General features: G+C 33.2%; 2 protein-coding genes across 2 annotated transcripts in view; one reads left to right on the top strand and one right to left on the bottom strand.

The window, feature by feature from the left end:
• The window catches only part of LOC124532713 (protein I'm not dead yet), a 39,441-nt gene that overhangs the window by 2,685 nt on the left and 13,934 nt on the right, over positions 1–22,822 (bottom strand). Inside the window, exons 2-14 of the mRNA XM_047107747.1 lie at positions 5,526–5,635; positions 5,260–5,419; positions 4,769–5,034; positions 4,002–4,116; positions 3,465–3,559; positions 2,804–2,929; positions 2,475–2,600; positions 2,225–2,339; positions 1,849–1,940; positions 1,505–1,605; positions 1,023–1,115; positions 674–867; positions 238–375 (exon numbers count right to left, since the gene is read on the bottom strand). Of these exons, the coding sequence (XP_046963703.1) occupies positions 238–375; positions 674–867; positions 1,023–1,115; positions 1,505–1,605; positions 1,849–1,940; positions 2,225–2,339; positions 2,475–2,600; positions 2,804–2,929; positions 3,465–3,559; positions 4,002–4,116; positions 4,769–5,034; positions 5,260–5,419; positions 5,526–5,566 (1,662 nt within the window). The 5' untranslated portion in view covers positions 5,567–5,635. The remainder of the gene's footprint in view (positions 1–237; positions 376–673; positions 868–1,022; positions 1,116–1,504; positions 1,606–1,848; positions 1,941–2,224; positions 2,340–2,474; positions 2,601–2,803; positions 2,930–3,464; positions 3,560–4,001; positions 4,117–4,768; positions 5,035–5,259; positions 5,420–5,525; positions 5,636–22,822) is intronic.
• Positions 5,834–22,822, top strand: part of LOC124532714 (GPI transamidase component PIG-S) — a 57,970-nt gene continuing 40,981 nt past the window's right edge. Inside the window, exon 1 of the mRNA XM_047107748.1 lies at positions 5,834–6,033. Within this exon, the coding sequence (XP_046963704.1) occupies positions 6,000–6,033 (34 nt within the window). The 5' untranslated portion in view covers positions 5,834–5,999. The remainder of the gene's footprint in view (positions 6,034–22,822) is intronic.

Raw genomic sequence — 22,822 nt, 5'->3', positions numbered from 1 at the left:
GCAGCTGACAATAGATGTTTGAGATGTAATGATAGGAGAACGATAACCTCCTTTTAAGGGCAACAACTAGCATTAACCGTAAAGTTGAAAATGTTTAAAGAGCAGAGGACAGTTAGAACTGTACATCCACATCGATAATTCAAAAATTTTCATTCTGATGTTGTCTGGAAATAAACACGTTCAAGCACCACAAGATGTACGATAGTCGTGGTGTTTCAGTAGAGTGTGTATGCTTACCATTTTTGAGGTGGGGATGTGCGCGACGCCGGCGACGATGGCGTTGGGCGGCGTTCCCACCGGCATGTGGAAGGCCATGGAGCACGCCAGCGTGGCGGGCACCATCAGGTAGCGCGGGTCCATGTCCAGCGTGCGCGCCTGGGGACGTTGATGTCATGATTAATACCGTTTTACATGTTAAATAAATGCGCCACTACTGCACAATTCCACTGGAGAAAAAGTCCAATAATTATGTTTTACGTCTCAAAAACTGTACATTGTATCAGACATTGACATCGAAACCTCGATACATACTATACAATAGACATTAATTAGACATTTATTGAGACCAATAAATATACATACATGTATCTTTAATTTATTCGATTTCCAAGAATTCTACGTATCCGGAATAGATTTATCTATATATATAGACAACAAAAACCACATGACGTACCATATTAGCCAATACTGGTAGAATGAGATTAGCGATGGCAACGTTTGAGGTAAACTCAGTGATGAACTGCGTGACCAGTACCACGACCAGCAGCACCAGCGACGGCGGCAGACCATGCAACCCGTTCAGAGACGATCCGATCATTGACGACAATCCTGTAGCCTTGCTGCCTTCAGCGAGCGCGAATCCACCACCTGGAAATAACGCAAAAGGTATAGAAATGAGAACTATAGTTTATTTGTAGTTTTTATATATTTCATTTGAACTATCTATATTGCTTACTTTCACTTTAGATGGCTAATTATGATACCGATTGTTCATAGGAAATTGCTATAAAAATAAGACTTACCCAGCAGGAACAGCAGGCCCCAAGGTATCTTCTCTTTCAAGATGTTCCAGGTCACAATTCCGGTGGAAGGCTTCGACATAGACAACTCTTCGTCTATGAACAAAGATATTATAAATAAAAAATCATTTATCTAATTTCTACTCATAATTTGAAACGCAAAGCTCTTTGGAAATCTCGGCTCTATACTGCAATAAAAGAAAGTCGATAAAAAGAAGTTTTCCAATTTTTACGCAATAAAAATGTATCCTTCTCATCTTCCAAATTCCACGTCATTAAAAGTTTTGTTTAATCATAATAACATTGCCATGACATACTAGTGCCCCAAAATGTCAGTCATAGCTTGGGCCCTACGACAATGCGGTCTCATCGTGAATAGAAGTGAGATCGATGTCTTTATAATAGAATGCCTACTTTTGCCCAGTCACCAGCCCTATAACATCACATGCTCAGTAGGGTAATTCTTGGGAATAAAATATACTTACAGGACGCTGTTGAAGAGAAGAACTTCAAGAAGTCCACCGACATGGGTATGATGAACATCAGCACGACGATGAACATGGAAACCACACCATCCTTCACTTTCCTGCGTCACGAGATATCGAAAAGGAAATCATATTAATGAAATGTTATTAATCCATTTATATTAAATAATGCTACGTCATAATCATTCTCTTCCTGTTTTCCTTTTATCCCATTTTTTGGATGTCGAGATACCACATTTCCACTACGTGAAAAGGTTTTTGAAGAACTTAATAACAATCTCTTATATCTTATATCACCAACATAGTTTCAAAAACAAGAACTAAATCTTTTTCAAGCAACTCACATGGTAGTGATGACGTCAGCCCATCCAGGCATGAATCCTGGCTTCCTGAAGATGTACAAGAAAACCGCGAACAGGAACAATGAACCAGAAGCCTGTAACAGAAAATAATCTTCACTTAAAGGCAATTTATGTGTAAATATTTAATATTTATATCAAGTAAAAGTTCAGACGGATGGTTAAAAGCCAATTCTTCTTTAAGAGAAGGTAACTAAAGAAATTTTGTTTTATTATTTATACGGGTTCGTACTGGTTGTAAATCATATATTATGTCGCAATCTTTATACGAACATTCAACAACAATTCTAACAGATGTAACATTAAATACACTTTATCAAGAAACCATATCTTGAACTGACAATATCGGTGTATAACTTACCTTTTCGTGGAAAGTAACGGGACCCAAGCCCTTGTACTGTTCCTTGATGATTTTCATGGTGTTGAAAGATCCAGAAGACGCCCTGTTCACTCTCTTCGCGGCTTCACTATTCGGCCTGATGACAATATTTAAAAAAATATTTACAGGTCTATTGACGTACTAAGGTTTACCGATGGCCATGAAAATTGGTAAATTCGGCACATAATCAGCGCAAGTCGTAAGAAATATAGCCTTTCTTTTATGTACTCACCGGAATAGTCCCATGTAGGTCACCTGCAAAGACACCCAGACCAGCACCTGCATGAGCAGCATGGGCGGAGTACTGTACGCCATGAACCAGAAGAAGTCCACCGAACCGGACACTTCGGGAAATTCTCTGCAAAAAGTAGGTACATTTGTATATTTAGAAGGCTGATAGCTCGACAAGAGGTATTATGAATAATTAAATAAATATGAAATTAGTTTTCTAATAATAAATTTTGGGGAACATCGGCCGAGTGGCTCAATTACACAATGAATGAATCGTGATATGAAAATTAAATGTTCAAATTTGCGGCAGTATTAATAATCTATACATACGAATCAAAGATCCCCTTGAAGGCGGAGTTGGTAGCAGTTCCGACGAGGGTTCCACAACCTCCCAGGGTTGATGCGTACGCTATACTCAGGTAGTAGCAAATGGTAATATCGCTAGGTACTGGAGCTCTGAAAAAGAAAGGAATGATACCCACTAAGTATACATAAATTCAAATGAGTTTAAAATAGTAGAATCCTTGCGCAATTGGATTGAAATATGTGACTTTTGGAACTGAGCGACAAGACCCGCCAGCGACCGTGGCGGCAAACTCGCGCCTATGCTCGCGTGAAGTTGTTGGTTGTTTGTTAGTGTTAATTTTTGCTCGACTTTTATTAGTCCCTTATTTTTGGACATTTATGATCATAAAACTATTTTAGATATTAGATTAATATAGTGTTGACAGGCATAATACTGAAACTTCTATCACTCAAAAACTTCTCTCAATCATCATCAAATCATACAAACACTTTAAACACCTACATGAACATGTTATGTTAAAACCATGAATTTTGCTGAAGCCTTTCGAAAACTGTCATTTTCAATGTACTTTGACAAAGTTCCAACCCAACATCGTAGTATTATAAAGTGCGTATTATATATGGAATATTTCATATAATTATGTTAACTTTCACTGAATCCCTTTTAATGTTAATCATTACTTACTCTTCCTCGGTATTTTTGTCTTGAACAGCTTTTGTTTCCTTTCCGTTTTCTGGAAGTGTCTTCTTTTTGTTCACGTAAACATCGCCAAGCCCTTGCTACAAAAAAGGACATACTCATTAATATATACTTGTTATATTATGTCCTCCTGGCCATGAATTAAAGTCACGGTTGCCTTTTCTTTAATTATAAGTAACGTAACACGTAAATTCTAATTAATCTTATTCTATTCTTCTTGTAAGGAGAGGATTGAGTGATTATTTGTTCCCACATGTGACATAGTACTATTCAAAATATAAAGGTTTCCTAAACTCGATCCATTATTGACCCATATTGAAAACTAGAAAAATAGGTAATTACTATTATTTCAAGTCCAGCGACTCTCTATTAACATACATTTACTTTGTCGAATAGACCATAATGGCTTATACACATTTGAAACCGAACTGATTCTGAAATCTATAATGCTGTCGTCCTGCTTTTTATTTAATGACTACCAATGAACCAAAGTACCATAAAGTTATTTATTTATTCCCTTACCTGTTCGAATACTTCAAGAATAGCTTCGACGATGGGCACCATCATGGTGGTGGCGGCAGCATTCGAGACCCACATAGAGATGAACATCGTGACGAATGTTAGTCCCAAGTTGAGGCTGTAAACCAGAAGCAATACAAGTACAGTCGAGGTAAGAAAAGGTTCGTTACTTTAGGATCTATTTTCGTGTGCTCAGTTTGAGCGATAATCTTCTTTACCGATCTAGAATGACATATTGCTTCGCAATTATTTGATGTTTAGATTCAAAAGGTACTAAGAGTTTAAGACTTGATAAAGGAATGAATTTGAAAACTGACGAAGGTTTACTCTGACTGTACCAATAAACATTTTAACGTAGAATAAAGTAGAGTATGATTTAAGTAGATACTACTAGTACAACAAACAACCCTCCTATAACAAATATATCATGTGTAATCATATATTAAATAATGGTCTTATTGTTACAACAATAGCTGGTTTAGACAGCAGATTTAAAAGGAGATACAGAATTCGGATCTTGATTCGGGAATTAAAAGTCACAGGATTCTTCTATTAAACTCTTCAACACCGGAGAAGCAGAAATCATTAAAGGTGACAATCCTTCGTATGATTTTTCCCTCATTATAGAAAACGATACGATTAATTAAAATTAAGCAGAAAAAACCTCACTTGTGCTTTACCAAGTGGGAAACCGCATTCTCAGATCAAAGTCTACGTTCCTATTATGTAATCATCGCTTAGTAGGCAATCGTTAATATTATTATAATTACCGTCTATGTGAGCATCCAACGACTTGCACAGTCCACAAAGCGACCCTCTTCGGTAGTTTCGAATGCTGAACCCCAGCTGCTATCATAAGACCACCCATAAACATCATGTTGGTCTCCTTCATATACGCTGCACAGGTTTTGTCAGAATCCAGGATACCCATGGTAGGGAACAGAACGATGGGTAGCATTGATGTCACGGGTAGAGGTAACAGTTCAAGTACCCAATATATAGCCATTATCAAGACTACATACATACATTTGTAGGCCTGCAAACCAATATGATAATTTAAATGTAAGTGCAACAAACACACAAAAATATTTTTATATTCAGTTTCAGATATTACGATACGACTTAATTACGTGACACATTAAAAATATGAAAACAGGTTATTTGTGCTTGTACATTGCTAAAATGAGAACCCTCTATCCCAGAAAATAATTTAAAAAAAATTATGTTTTTTTTAATACACAATTAACAATATGATGCTTACTCTAGCTGACTCTGAGCCCGAATTTGCGATTGGTACAGGCAATAATAGTATTGGAGTAAGAACTACTATAATAGCTTTCCAATAAATAGAGAAGAATAAGCTGATCCTTTGCCATAGCGTTGCGCTTGAACGTCCTTTTGAAAAATAGTATGTGGTCCCTCTAAAAAAAAAGAAATTATTTATTTAATTAGTACCAATGTAAATAAGTAAAGAATACAATTTTTGTAATTAAGACTTTCAAAATAAAATTTATTAAGGATCATTACTGTGTGTCGTCGACGACACCATTTTCAGCTGTAGTAGACATAGTTAGTATTTATTTTCTTCACAATATATTTAAATTTTCCCTCCTTGTCTACTTCATCCTCAGTTGCATCTGAAACAAGAAAAAAATTGTTATTTTTGTTAAAATAATAGTAGCTCGTAAATCCTTTAAATATTGGACAAAAATATATGAAAGAATATACAATGTTTATAATCATATTGTTACACTTAATATAAAAAAAAAACTGCATGAAAAGAAACGTTTTCGTTCATCACACCTGTGATGTAATCTGTATTCGTATGTGTCAAATCAAATCAACAAACGTCAATGTCGAAAAGTAAAGATAAACAGTGCATCGCCGGGCTAAAACTTAAATTAATTAACAAAATATTGACACTATTAGTTTAAAATTAATGATTTATAAAACACCTTATGTTTGTGTACGAAAAGTGTATTGAATAGTCTTTCTTTCAATATGTCGAAAAATGACACTAAATCGGCGACAGAAGGTAAGAACAACATCAGAATTTAGAATGATACGAATTCTATATTTGAATGTTTCTAATAACTAAGTGTAACCTTCTTAGTCAATATTACTCTGTGGTTTTTTAAAAAAAGTTTTAAAGTAAATACCTCCTTTCAGAAAACACGTTAAGGCTTATCTTTTGACTTTGTAATGAATGTTTTGTTGATTTCTGTGTATATATAGTTAAAAACATGAATAATAATCAGCAAGGATGTCAATAATAGACGTAGTCGTGTTTGTTGACATAACCTATATTATTATTGAGTATTTTGTTTATTGGTCTTAATATTGCCGCCAATACTAATATGCACACAAATAAACTCTACTGACGTTTATGTTTATTAAGCACAGTTTGTCTGCTATTTTATTTCAAATAGGAAGATGATGATGACTCATAAATCAGAAAAAAAAGCAAAACTGTTTGTCTGATTTCAAATAATTAAAATAAATAAGCGAACAGCTTGCATACAATTATTGTTATTTTGATTTAACCCTCATAAAGCATTTTGTTGTTGTGATATGGTACCAGAACTCTACCACAAATGATATATCCACCATAAAATCTCGCATGTAAACCCAAACTACTATACTAAACACATCTTAATGAAAAAATTTAATCATAATTATAAATCTGAGAAAAACATGTATAAACATGCATGTATACTTAAATTCTATAAAATTTGTTTCAAACCTGTATTTCTGAATATTTCTATTGATAAAACCAAAGCTCATCAATAGCTCTTAAATAAAATAAAAGACAATCAGTAATTGATACTTAATTGTTTAGTCTTTGCCAGTTTATGCTTAAATTCATATTCTCATATAAATTTTTAAATGTAAATATCGAAAATAGCACAATTAATAGAACAGGTGTTTATAATTGTTTAGCAATAATATAATCTCGAAAGTGTTTACCATAAACAATTGCATTGATTCATTATTAATGGGAAATATGCATTAACTAGTATTGCAGTGGAATTTTACATACCCAACATTGAGAAATATAGGATACACATTTTCATTCATTTCTATTTAGGTACAATTACGAAAAAACATATATATTGTATAAAATTTGTTAATTTGTGTTGTTTTATTCTGTATTAATCTAAAGGAAAAATACATTTGTAAAGAAAAGGTAACTTATTCAGAATTGCAAAAATACATCATTTTATTCATAACCAAAAATTACATTTATCAAAGCCAGAAGTTTATTTAAGTAATTTTTTTTAAATAAATTCCCATAAAGTTATTGGTAATTTTTTATCTAAACATGATAGATGAATAAGCAAGTATGATTATGCCACTTTTTTTCATAATAAAGATAATAGGATGAGCAAATGATCTATCTCATAGTAAATGGTCATCCAATAGAACTGGTACATAACCAATGCACCACTAACCTAGGGAGTTAAGATCTTATGTTGTAAGTGCATCAATGTAACAAAAGAGTTTTATTCAAATAAGCATTTAAACTGTTTAAGAGTAGAATAGTTCAACAGAGGAATAAAACTGATTTTCAAATACTAAGGACATATATGAAAACATTATACCTAAGATTATTATAACTAGCTAAAAGCCATAAAGTTATTTTAATGTGTTTGCTGTTTACTATTAAAACTGAGACCGGTTTCCTTGTTTATTATGAATGTTATACAAGTAATATACGAGTGACATAATCTAACTTTGTGTTGTGCTAATTTGATTTGCAAGTGACTTTAAAATAACCCAATTTTAATTCAAGTAGGCTTTTATAAGGACTTTTAAAACGCCATTTATCTATATTAAGTGAAGCCACCAAGTATTAAACAATTTTAACTGAGTAATTTACTTTTACAGAATTATTATTACGTAACAAGTAATAATAATTCTGTAAAAGTAAATTACTAAAGAAGTTTGTGCGTTTTGAGTTGCGCGCTTCTGTGATGCGTTTTCGTTTTATCAATTAATCGCTAATAAAAAATAATGAATATCTTATTTGTTTAGAGTGGACATTATTTGATCTGTTCGTCTTTTTTCCTCTTTCTCTATGAGCTCGAACCATAAAGTTATCTCATATTCAACCCATTCGACTATCTTTCTAGCCACACATCATACACATCATAATTTAACTCGGTATTATTATTATTATTATTTCATTTTGATTCAATATAGAAGTGTTACATTTATAGATAGTCAAAAATCTACCACCGTTTGAGAAATTAATATCACGAAAAGAAAATAAGTGTGTTTGTTTTTTTTTTTTTTTGATGGAAAGTGACTACCACCCCCCATAGACATCTGCAACACCAGGGGGCTTGAAGGTGCGTTGCAAGCCTTTAAGAAAGGAGGTACGCTCTTTTCTTGAAGGTTCCCATGTCGTATCGGTTCGGAAAAACCGCCGGCGAAAGCTGTTTCCACAAAGTGGTTGTGCGAGGCAGAAAATGTCTTAAATATCTTTTTTTAAATATCAATCGTTTATAACTATTGTTTTCGATCGATCAATTGACTCGATCATCTCGATCCTATTACGAAATCGATAATCAGTTGCTTTTCAAATTTGGTTTATTGGTTATTTGAATATTCCACTTCATTATATAAATGAAATAGAACATAAACACTATTGCCGTCTCCTTCCCTCGTTGCGTAGTTAGATCTCGTTGTTAATAATACGAGATTATTGTCAATGATAACATGAAAAATGCGTTAAGAGTATAATATATGGAAATATATTCATTCATAATAATGTTATTGATAAATATTTATCTATTAGAAGATACCATGGGGCTCATGCAACGTTTTGTATTTGCAGTTTAATAGATAAGGACGTAAACATAAACATAGTTAATCTCATAGTGTGTTTATTAGTTCTGAACATGAATAGTCGAATATGATTACATTTGGCGATACATAGCTTTTATTTATTTTTTATGTAATTGCAGGACAAGTGCATGGTGGTGATTATCATTTGTTTGGTAACATTAATGATTCCTCATATCACCAACTAGCGACCAGCCTCTGGTTCGCACGGTAGAAAAAATAATACTAACTTTACTATAGAATTTACTTCTATTTTATGGTATAGTTAGGCGGACGAGCATATGGGCTACCTGATGGTAAGTGGTCACCATCACCCATAGACAATGACGCTGTAAGAGAAATTAACTATTCCTTACATCGTCAATGTGCCACCAACCTTGGGAACTAAGATGTTATGTCTCTTGTGCCTGTAGTTACACTGGCTCACTCACCCTTCAAACCGAAACACAACAATACTGAGTACTATTATTTGGCGGTAGAATAACTGATGAGTGGGTGGTACCTACCCAGACGGGCTTGCACAAAGCCCTACCATTAAGTAGTGTTTATTTAAGTCATTACACCAGAAACTTCTAAAATTATCAGTGTTTCTTTACTATATTCATTGTCCATATTATATAATTTTAAAGATCTAAACATACATAGGGACAGACATCGGTAAGCGACTTTCGGTAATGATGATGCACCAACCATGGGAAGTAAGATGTTATGTCCATTGTGCCTGTATATAATGACTATAATACACAGATTGATTTGCACAGAGCCCTATCACCAAGTGATAAATGATACCATAATGGAAAACAAAAGTTTCTTTCTCAGCGTACACTTTTATCTATACATAATATTGTGCTTATAAGTCTAAGCTAGCCCTACGTGCCGGAGTACACGACGCACTCCTCAAGTCGAGTCCTCCGAGCATGTCCGCTTGCCTATTGTTCTCCCAAATGGTATTAATATAACAATGTACACCCACCATACCTATATATCACAGCTGTTAACTGACCGAGTCTGTTAGATCCAAGCCACGTGTATTCAAATACCCGAATACATTTAAATATAGTGTTTGAAATTTAATATAGCATATATATATTTTCTCTATTCAATAAAACTGTGAAAGCTAAATTAGTCCGTGAATTTTTTTTTTTTAAATTGCACCCGTGCGAATCCAGGGCGAGTCGCTAGTTTAAAAATAGTATGATTTACAAACATATTAAAATCAGAGGAATAGTGACGCATGAGCATGATCGCGTCAGATGGGTCAGAAGCCATATAGTGACACTTTCAGGCTGCATAGTAACTGTAAACACCACTTGACTTGCAATTTCCCTCCTAAGCGTGATAACATGCAACTGAGAATACGTTAAGATTTCTAGAACATTCTCTATTCTAAATAATTCGAATTTTGATTAGATGAATGCTCTGGCGGTTATCTTTTACGATATAATCTGGCAATGGGTTTTCTGGTCGTAACTAACCTATACAAATTGGCCCTTTTTATGTTATAGAGGGCAAAAGAGCAGGAAGCTCACGTGATGGAAAGTGATTACCATTGCCCATGGACATCTACAACATTGCTTGCATGTGCGTTGCTGGCCTATAAGGAAGGAGTACGCTCTTTTCTTGAAGGTTCCCAAGTTGTAGCGATTTGGAAAAACCGCCGGCGAATACTGGTTCCAAAAAGTGGTTGTGCGAGGCAGAAAACGTCTTAAAATAAAACTAATTATAACGGATGAATCGCGTATATTAATTATTTTTAAACATCCCGACGTTTCGAGCACTTTGCAGTGTTCGTGGTCACGGGCAGACCACCAGTTTTATTTAAATGTGTAATCATCGCGAAAATTTAAGACAACATAACGTCTTAAAAATCGCGCTATTGTGGATTTTTTAACATCAAGGTGGTGTGGGTAAAACTTGGAATTTTGACGATATATCCGAAGATGGCGCTGTTAACAACATGCCTTGCATCGCCAATCCACGACCGCTTTGCAGTAGAATCAATAGGTACCGAGCTAGTACCAGCTTGAATATGGAAAAGTCTGGTATTCGTTACTATCAGGTGACCCATTTGTATAAACCACATTTGAGAAAAGAATCTTGTTAATTGCGGTCGCAACTTCACTTTCTGTTTAGTCTTAAGTGCTATGCAAATTAAGTGAAGTGAATCATGCCATAGGAAATATCTACTAATCTCTGAATGACGTTAAGTTGACCGAAGGGATGTCTTATCAATTTACTATTTTAAATAAAATAGTTATACTGAAATAAGATGTTACACTTCACATGTAATTAATATTGGGATGTCATGCCGCGTTCTATTAACCAATCAGCAATCAGCTTATCATTATTAAGTACCCTTAAAAGATTCGTGATTGATCTTCTGACCGATTGCGTTATGGTGTTCCATTCATTTCAATGTGAATTAACGGAGATTTCAAGCACGAGGGCAACTTTTCGAGTATTCTGACACGGCATGTAAACATAGCAACTTTCAAACTTCAGACGTCTACTGAGATTATATGATGTTCACAGAATAACCCAATTTTTTTTTTTGCGCGAACCGGTAAAGTGCACTTCGGCCCCAAGGTATCTGTACTGTACTATTTATAAACAGGAATCTAAACCAATGAGGTTGCTAATCAACAACAACAACAACAGCCTGTAAATTCCCACTGCTGGGCTAAAGGCCTCCTCTCCCTTTGAGGAGAAGGTTTGGAACATATTCCACCACGCTGTTCCAATGCGGTTTGGTGGAATACACATGTGGCGGAATTTCTATGAAATTTGTCACATGCAGGTTTCCTCACGATGTTTTCCTTCACCGCTGAGCACGAGATGAATTATAAAGACAAATTAAGCACATGAATCAGCTGTGCTTGCCTGGGTTTAAGCCCGCAATCATCTGTTAAGATGCACGCGTTCAAATCACTGGGCCATCTCGACTTTGTAATCAATATTTAATATCTATTCATGTTATTTATCTTCGCGACATTTTCAATAAATGTAATAAATTATTCAACTACCATACTCGATTATTTTTTAAATAACTCACACATAAAAAAGGACTGTGTTACAATTATTACATTCATTGTTTCTATGTATGTGTGTATGTATATCAATAATTAATTTTCACACTAGAACATATTTGAATATAACCAGATGTTAAAATGTTTTAGAGTTTAAATTCACTTGTTTATATTTTGAAACGTATTCACTGCACCCAATCCATTCGATAACCGTTTGTGAAGCAAGGGCGTGTACTCATATGTAATATATACATTAGTATATTATATATGCTTGTGTATATATATATGTACGTATTATACGGTTTTTAGAACACATGTGTATAAGTTTTTTGTTCACTGTATACGTTTAGGAATCTATAATAAATCAAGCTATTATTGTTATTATATTAACAAAGTAATTAAATTAATGTTTGTAATGCAGATGTGAAACGTAATTACATACAATCATAAAATAAACAAATTGATGATTATTGAATGAATCTCTTCTATACATATAATAAAACTTGAGTTTCTGTTCGTATATAATAGCCCTTTTTTACGCAATGCATATGTATTTACTATTATAAACGGTATATTCCAAAATAATTTTTTTTACAATTTTTGTCGGTCTGTCTGTCTGTTTGTTCCGGCTAATCTCTGGAACGGCTAGACCGATTTTGACGGGACCTAGGGAGTAACTTAGGCTTCAATAATATATTTTTTTTATAATTCAAACGCGTACAAGGTCAAAGATTGAAAATCACGGCGTCTTATATTGAGAAGTCTTTTTCCGTAATTTAGTAAAGGTAATCATTTAAACAAACATATGAACCTTATTGTTTGCACACATAGAAGCGCAAATAACATATTATATGTATATCTGTTTATCCCTACTTCTACTGTCATAGAAACAGCCTACATAAAATCAAATAGATTTTAAATATGGATTTGAACCAATGAATAAATAAACGAAAATTCGTTCACGAGACACGTGAGCCATCAACATACAATGTGGTCACCTACGGCCTCAGTGACGTCACAGACCAGGAAGCGCATGCGCTGGTTTTGTTTACCGCGCCGTTTTATGACAACGCGATTAACGTAAAAAGACAGGCGGATTTATCTTGACTCGACGTTATTTACACAAGTGTTTTTTTTTTTTAATATATTTCATAAAGCTACTTGTAAATGTATTACACGATAAACTATTCGTTTTAGAATCTTTCGTTTATTGTTACTATACTAAAAACAAGCCCCCAAGCTTGCTAGCAAACATGGAAGGTTTTTGATTACAATTGGTATTATTTTAAAATGAACTAAATGTAATTACTTATAAAGTTAAGTATTGCACTAAGAGATCTTGTAGACAGCGCTGAGAGCTAATTTTCCAACCGCAAACTCCAAGTTTCTTGTTTGATGGAGTTTCAAACAACTCGTAATATCAAAACGATTACTCGAATTGCAAGCTTAAGGCGTCATTGTCATTCTTCTTTTGATCCAGTATATTTCATAATAATAGAATATTTTATTTAATATGGTAACACTGATTGAATTAACACTTGACTTGACTTTGTGGTAGGGATTTGTGCAAGCCCGTCTGGGTACCACACACTCATCAGATATTCTACCGCCAAACAACAGTACTTGGTATTGTTGTATTTCGGTTTGAAGGGTGAGTGAGTCAGTGTAACTACCGGCACAAGGGACATAACATCTTAGTTCCCAAGGTTGGTGGCGCATTGACGTTGTAAGGAATGGTTAATGTTTCTTACAGCGTCATTATCTATGAGCAGCGGTGACCACTTACCATCAGGTGGCCCATATGGTCGTCCGCCAACCAATAGCATAAAAATCATGATGAACTGATACCAAATGCATCATTATGAAACTAACAGATTACTGACACTGTACTTAGCCATTTGGTTTTTATAAATGAAAAATATATTTAAGCAAATTGTTTAAAAAAACGTCGTACGCTAATTACCGTAATAAAAACGAATGCTTTGCTAACTATAAAACATATCTCTGAGCGCAAACTTAACAATCTAAAGAGATTATCCTCTAAAACCTGAAATTGCTCGAATGAGACGTAATTGTATAAATGAGAAATTATAATGCGACTTACGATGTTTACTTTATGATTAGGAAACGTGACGCGTCGTTTTCCTCGAGGAAAAGATTAGACCTAATTTCCCCATACAGTGACTAATATTTAATACTCTTATTGCTACACGAACTAAGCCCTCGATTTCCTACACAATTGACTTAACACTGATGCCAAAATAAAAGTAGCCTTGGGTACTTTCTAGGGGTCCAGCGATTGCAGTGATTAGCCGGAACAAACAGACAGACAAAATTGGTAAAAACGTTATTTTGGTATATGTATCGTGTATAAATATTACAAACAGATACTCCAATTTCATTATATGTATAGTACAACAAAAATGACGATTTTTTTTTTCGTTTTAAATTTTCATGGTTAACTACATACGTTGGGTTAAATTGATTGATTATTAATTAAGATCAAAGTTCAATATTAATAGTCGAATAATGATGGAGCAAATAATGTACAACCAACTATTTGAAAATGTCATTCTAAATTAACATGCAGACTGGGTCGCATCGTAAACTGTTTATACTATAAATACATGTATGTATGTTTGTCGAGAACAATGTATTTAAATTAAATATTTGACGAAATTATATTGTACATGGCAACCCATCGTCGCAGAAAACACTAAGGCCTTATATTTTTTAATTTATAATAACAAGCGTATACAATATATATAAAGCAAGGCAAGTGCCATAGAATTATCACACTAGCTTTATTTTTGTTTATACATGAAACTAACGTAGGAGTGCATGTCAGGTGAAATTTGGTCAAATGTTTAAATAGGAGCAACTGTGGTGTATTTACAGGCTTTTACTAATTTATATTAATAGGATTTTTATGCCATAAGGTTATGCCACTATACACCTTTCACCGTAATTTATAGTAACTATGCCAAATTTAAGGCATATGTGGTTTTAAAGTTAAGTGTTTCTATAATACCCTAAAAGAAGTATTGCCTCTATACAAGCAAGTGACTCAGATGACTTTACTAAAATGGTACAACAAATAAATAAAATATTTGAATGTAATCGGATAACAGTTGCGTCTCCGGTATAAAATACAGCTAGTCTGCTCCTATTCTTTGTAGAATTGTTGTAAGCTGATAATCGAATAATCGGAATTCCGATTGTCTAAGGGAAAAATGAGCTATCGACGAGACGTGGTGTTCAATATCTCTGTTTTGAACTAAGGTATTGTAATAATGTGTCTTCTATTCAAAATATAAGGGGTTTTTTTTAATTGTATTCAAATTGAATTGTTATTTGATATATGTACTATTTATAAGTAGCATTTTATTTCGCTACACAATAGAGCCCGGATAGCAATGGTATGAACTTGTTCTCAACTAATGATTACGGGTCAATCCCAAAATAGTAGAAAAGATAGATATGAAATAAAAATAGATAAAAAAAAGAAAAGAAGCGCTAAATTTTCATGTGCTTAATCTCTTGCGGCCGAAAGGAAACCTGAATTGTATCACTCCATTTGCGCAGCGTGGTGGAATAAGTCCCAAACCTCCTGAACGTAAGAGTGGGGGCTTTATCCTAACAGTGGGACATTTATAGACTATTAATTTACTTTTTTAATTTAACTAATAATAATCGCAAGATTCAGTCGCAGGTTGGTACAGAAGAATACCTTCTGTGTCATTCCTAACCTTCGTTCCTATACCTTTGTTGCTATATATCGTTACCTAACCAAAATAAACACAAATTTAATTTCTCAAGTATTTCAATAAAACTTATGAATAAGTCTAAAGATAAGAAACGATTATAAAATCAAACTACGACGTAGATATTTTCGAGCATCACACATAAAAATAAAAGCATACAGTCGGGAAATTTAGATTTATGAAATTCGTTCTTGAAAAATTTACAGTTCCGAAGTCCAAGGCGAGACCGGTCCGCACGTAACGTGATGGTATTGTGGGGTCAGTTAAATAAAGATCGGGGGCGTGACCGTCTTGCGTCATCATATCCAGACGTTCTTGTTTGTGTTGCAGCAGTGTGTAGGAATAGATCGCTAAATTATAAATCACTATGAATAAATCTATTTACAGACAGCTGGAAACGAAGCAGGAACGCTTGGGGAAGTGTTTTTTCTATATTATTTATACGCACCTGAAGTAAATGCATCTTCTAATGATATCTTAGAACCGCTCTCATTTTTCATAACAGTGTCAAATTGAGAACACTAAATAAAGGTATTTGTGGTTTTAAAATGTTGTGCTTCTATTTCATCATCAAAAGACGCATTTGCGTCAAGTGATTATAGTTTAGCATTCTTGTCGTTTTTAATTTCTTGTACATTTTTGGATATATAATCATTGCATAGTATAAAACAAAGTCGCTTACCGCTGTCTGACCCTATGCATGCTTAGATCTTTAAAATTATGCAATGCATTTTGATGCGGTTTTTTTTAATGGATAGAGTGTTTCGAGAGGAATGTTTTTTTTTTTGTATATAATACATGAACAATGTGGTTAACAAACGCTGATAATTTTAAACTATTTAATGTTATTTCGTAATTAAACAAGTGCTGTAGTACTTTTAGTATCCGTATTGCACGGCGAGGGGTCGTTAGTGTTAAATATCATGAAGTAGTTGTATAAAAATATGAAGGAAGATCCTGGATGGATCTTCTTTAATATTTTTACCATCCAACATTAAATGTACAACTAACTCCGACATACTAATGTATAATGTTAAGCAAATGCAACAAATCTGGTGCTAATAATATATCATATCATTATATTCAAGTCACGAAATTTATACTAGTAATAAACATAATATTTTTAGTTTAATCAACCTAAAAATATATGATTTCTGCCACACCGCCCACTGACGCGAGTGCAAGCGTTTTTCGTGTCAAAAATAGTTTAAACTCTTTTTATAATAAGAACCAATGTAGATCATTTCGGTAATTTTTAAACATACTAAATGTTTACTTTCGTTTTGAAATAAGACTCATTTGAAATGCAAATTTTATTCGGTGCACTCACTAGGGCTGACACTCTTACCACATTGTGTTTTTGATATATTTAAAGTTTTTTTTTCTCAGTGAAGAGAAATAGGCTTTGGTTCGTAAAAGGAATACAGCTATATATTCCGATTTCACGGAGCAAAAGAGAGCAAGATATAAATAACTTTACAAAGGAATATAATCTTATTCTTCCTCGTTCCAATTTTACTACGTGGCGGTGCTTTACGCGAAATATATATATTTTTAAATCTTTTTGCTTGGGTAAAAGTACAGCCAAATAAAATCTAAGTGAAATATCATAGAAGTTAAAAAGTAATATGTAATTAAAATGTTATATAAATAGTTGATCAAAATAAATTCATTTTATAAGTAAATATTATGATTCGGAGTTGACCATATTTTGAGCATATTATTACCAAAAGTAAAAACATTTTTTGTATGATTTGACTTCACACCCCTACTCGTAACATTCTTGCCTGTTTCGGCAGTCATTGACTTAGACAGGTTTCAATTCATATCACCTTTGCACCAAGTTCGGTTTAAGTTCATTAACCAGAATTTAATTTGTATGTAATCTTGGGGAATTGGTACATATTTAAATTAACTTTTATGGGTTATTTTTAATTGTTAGATGGCACGAATTCGACACGCCGTTATCAGACTGCAAAATTGCGTACTCAAATACTTATCGTGTCTATTGAATACGGTTTTTATATTATTTTTTTAGTTTACGGAAATATGCCATTTATGCTCCTATCTTTCTGGCCTATTTCAGTCAGAGAATAGCTGCGTAGGAGTCATAGTATAAAACAAAGTCGCTTACCGCTGTCTGACCCTATGCATGCTTAGATCTTTAAAATTATGCAATGCATTTTGATGCGGTTTTTTTTAATGGATAGAGTGTTTCGAGAGGAATGTTTTTTTTTTTGTATATAATACATGAACAATGTGGTTAACAAACGCTGATAATTTTAAACTATTTAATGTTATTTCGTAATTAAACAAGTGCTGTAGTACTTTTAGTATCCGTATTGCACGGCGAGGGGTCGTTAGTGTTAAATATCATGAAGTAGTTGTATAAAAATATGAAGGAAGATCCTGGATGGATCTTCTTTAATATTTTTACCATCCAACATTAAATGTACAACTAACTCCGACATACTAATGTATAATGTTAAGCAAATGCAACAAATCTGGTGCTAATAATATATCATATCATTATATTCAAGTCACGAAATTTATACTAGTAATAAACATAATATTTTTAGTTTAATCAACCTAAAAATATATGATTTCTGCCACACCGCCCACTGACGCGAGTGCAAGCGTTTTTCGTGTCAAAAATAGTTTAAACTCTTTTTATAATAAGAACCAATGTAGATCATTTCGGTAATTTTTAAACATACTAAATGTTTACTTTCGTTTTGAAATAAGACTCATTTGAAATGCAAATTTTATTCGGTGCACTCACTAGGGCTGACACTCTTACCACATTGTGTTTTTGATATATTTAAAGTTTTTTTTTCTCAGTGAAGAGAAATAGGCTTTGGTTCGTAAAAGGAATACAGCTATATATTCCGATTTCACGGAGCAAAAGAGAGCAAGATATAAATAACTTTACAAAGGAATATAATCTTATTCTTCCTCGTTCCAATTTTACTACGTGGCGGTGCTTTACGCGAAATATATATATTTTTAAATCTTTTTGCTTGGGTAAAAGTACAGCCAAATAAAATCTAAGTGAAATATCATAGAAGTTAAAAAGTAATATGTAATTAAAATGTTATATAAATAGTTGATCAAAATAAATTCATTTTATAAGTAAATATTATGATTCGGAGTTGACCATATTTTGAGCATATTATTACCAAAAGTAAAAACATTTTTTGTATGATTTGACTTCACACCCCTACTCGTAACATTCTTGCCTGTTTCGGCAGTCATTGACTTAGACAGGTTTCAATTCATATCACCTTTGCACCAAGTTCGGTTTAAGTTCATTAACCAGAATTTAATTTGTATGTAATCTTGGGGAATTGGTACATATTTAAATTAACTTTTATGGGTTATTTTTAATTGTTAGATGGCACGAATTCGACACGCCGTTATCAGACTGCAAAATTGCGTACTCAAATACTTATCGTGTCTATTGAATACGGTTTTTATATTATTTTTTTAGTTTACGGAAATATGCCATTTATGCTCCTATCTTTCTGGCCTATTTCAGTCAGAGAATAGCTGCGTAGGAGTCATTATAGTTCACAAATGTTTGCACAGTAATTGCATGCATTCATTTTTTTATGTATATCAGGATTATCTTCAATATGTAGTCATATACAATTAATCATCCTCCTGCCCTTATTCCAATTTACTTGGGGACGGGGCAACATGTCTTCTTCTTCCATTTTTCCCTATCTGACGTCGTCTCTCTATCTAACTCGAGATTTGTTAAAAATCGAGGCATTAATTATATATACTATATAAACTACACAAATCATGATTTGTATATATGACATTGTGGATATTTGAAATTCTGATTTCCTAGGTATATTGTTATATTTATTATATTCAATGTCCATATTTTATGCCACTTGAAGGTCGTGTTATTTAGAGAGTTTCGGCTACTAACGGAATAACTCTTATATTGTATATCATCTCATTTAAGCTCATCGACGAAAATATAGGACGTTTATAATTAATTATTTTTTATGTCAGAAAGGGCGGTGGACTAGCACATGAACATAATCACTCCTCATTCGCCTCTCAACTTGACAACTATATTATGACCCTTGTGTTTTTAGTTGCTCTCAAACTGAACATAAATACTTAGCATTACTTATTGTCTAAGACAAAGCGCTACCGCAAAATCTTGGCTTTTCCGAATGTAAACAAAATAGCATAATTTTTAACAGAACGTCAATATTGTGTTCCAAAAATGAAGGACAAAGTTTGACTAACGCAACAACATCGTTATCAGAAACAGGAAAAGCGAGCCAATTGATAGATATTACATATGTTTGCGGTTCTGCATAGACTAATTTACGATGAATAATATTGTCAATAAATTGTGAACTTATGAGAATGTTTGCAAAATATACGTTAGTCGATCAAATTTTCGACTTTAGGTATTTATTTTATAAATATTTATTGCTACGCGTGCCTGTTACAAATGGGTAGAACAAGGATCTACGTAAAACGTTTATATTGATGGATGAATATGCAAAAAACATTTCTTTTTCTTCGGCAAAAACCTTCCTGGCTGGATGATTAAAATTTTTAACACAATTTGATTTTTGCTAGAGGAACGTTTAGAAAGGTCATACATACATCATCTAATACTTATTAATAATGACGTTCGTGAGGAGATATAATTTATTGCCTCAAACATATGACCGTTCCTTAAATGGTTACAAATATGTTTAAAATTAGTCACCATCTTTGAAATTCATTCTTCTGATCCAGTTGTTATTTGAGATGTTTATTCTGGTGTAATTTAGTATGTAATATAATGTTTCGCTATGTATAATACTTATACAATATTGCCTCGTTGGTCCTTTGCTTGGGTTAAGAGTATCTCATACGGTTGAGAAATTGCACAGGCATCTCAGAGTTAGAATCTTGACAGTATTTACACTACCGTGCCTAATAAAGCTATACCGTTAGTCCTGATCTCGTTTCAGCAGCCGTTTTCCTATGCAAATGACTGATCGTTAAGGGCAGTCAGGTAAGGATGACAATATAAAAATCTATCTAAAACCTGGATTCTTTGGACTATTTATGTATCGGCACTTTTTATATTTTTAATCAGCCGCGGTGCCGTCAAAGTAATCGCTTGTATACAGTTAACAGAAATTGTAGCTAATTACTAGTGCATGAGAAAATGTACTTCTCCATTCAGTATTACTATTAAAGCAATGGTATTCATTATGTTGTAAAGACAACAAAATCAATAGGAAGATTCTATGTGATGATGATATCTTATGTAATGTAAATTATCTGTATTAGGATTTGACGAATGAAGACAATTGTCATTGAGATTTGATTGCGTAATCTTGTTGCCGTCACGTGTGTCCTCAACAGCCATCGCTAATTGAACTTCGCTGTCTAAACGATTTGTTTTTTACGCATAAAGATAGACTTTACTAGATTTGTATTCTTAGCCACTAAGTGACAATGTACATAATTTTGAATATAAGAAAATTAGTATATCTAAACTCGCAGGTAAATATTTTCAAGTATAAAATTGTATTCAAAAGGAACTCTCGTATTAAATTGTTCGGGTTCAAACCCAGGCAAGCACCACTATATATGTGCTTTATTTGTGTTTATAATTCATCTCGTGCTCTGCGGTGAAGGAAAACATCGTGAGGAAACATGCACGTATCTAATTTCATCGATTCCCAGCAGTGGGAAATTTACGGGCCGTTACTTTACTTTTTAAGCACAACAAACGCCCGGATACAAGCACTGATTCGATCTAGGTTACGATGAGACTATTGATGTAATAATTTGCTTTGTATATAAGCTAATATAAGGCCAATTATTAACGATAAATCGGTATAATCCCGTCACTAGTAAAAATAGTTTACTAGGAAATATGTTAAGAAAGTGTAGTATTTGAATACTGAAGCCTCACGAATGAAAGAATGTCCTTGAAACATCATACTGGAAAGATTATAGATGTTTTTTATGGGAATACCAACAAATAGTGCGTATTTATAAATTACGTAGTAAAAATAGTAAAAAAAAAAATGATTTTGATGGTGAGTGATCACCCTCATCCCTCCCTTGGAAGCTAACATGCTACTACACTCCTTATTGTTACATTAGTTCGCCCTTCAAATCGGAACAAAACAAGTCTTAATATTCCTGTTTTATGGTAGAATATCTCATGAGTGGGTGGCATAAAGCTAATCCACCAAGCCACCAAGTTAAATAAAGTAATCTATAAGTATATATATTATTTGTTATACATACGAGTATATGTATTTATTGAACTAAAGACACGGTTATGTACAAGTTTGTATATTTAAATAATCGAAAGTAAATGTTTGGTTATAACAATTATAATTTACTCACATATATCTTTTGATGTTTCAAATATAAAAAGTAGATATTGGTTACCTGTAAGTGATTGGTACCCATATCGGTGGTGCCTATTGTACGATCACGTTACGGTCAATACTACTCTTATATACTATATCTATCATGTTATAACGTTATAAAGAAAATAAATAATAATACTTTAGATACATAGATACAGCACATTAAAGATACATTAAGGTACGTTACAGTTTGATTAGAAGGAGCGAATCGCATATAAAAAGTTAAGCTATGTTTACCGTGTTATATATGTATACTCAAGTGTTCCACCCGTTTCGAGATTGTAAACAATAGTTAATGACCATTGATTTAATTAATTATGTCTGCTAGTCGTTTTTATAGGATTTTTTTTTTAATTAAACACGTTTATCACACATAGTATCGCTTCGAAATAAACACGTTACATACGATGTATGAAATATTCTATGTACATTAGGAAGTAAATGGTGATTCAAATCAACTAGTAAAAAACTAGTAATTCCAGTAATTTCTTATAAGCTAAAAATTCAAATTTAATTCGCCTTGATAACCTAGAAAGTTCAAAAAATTCATAATACCAAAATTCACTATATATTATGAATTTTAAGGGTTTTGATATCGCTATATTGGCTCCGATACATGCGCAGGCGCACCGAAAATAAACTCTAAAATCAAGGTTAATGCGAACATTTCGCTTTTGAGACAATAATTGAAATTTTCTCAGTTATTTATTACTGTCAGTTAATTTAAATAATTCTGATGAAATTACGAAAATAATTTAATTATTGTGACA

The sequence above is a fragment of the Vanessa cardui genome, chromosome 10 (genome assembly GCF_905220365.1).
Source record: "Vanessa cardui chromosome 10, ilVanCard2.1, whole genome shotgun sequence".
Taxonomy (NCBI): Eukaryota; Metazoa; Arthropoda; class Insecta; order Lepidoptera; family Nymphalidae; genus Vanessa; species Vanessa cardui.
This window is presented reverse-complemented; position numbering and strand designations above follow the sequence as displayed.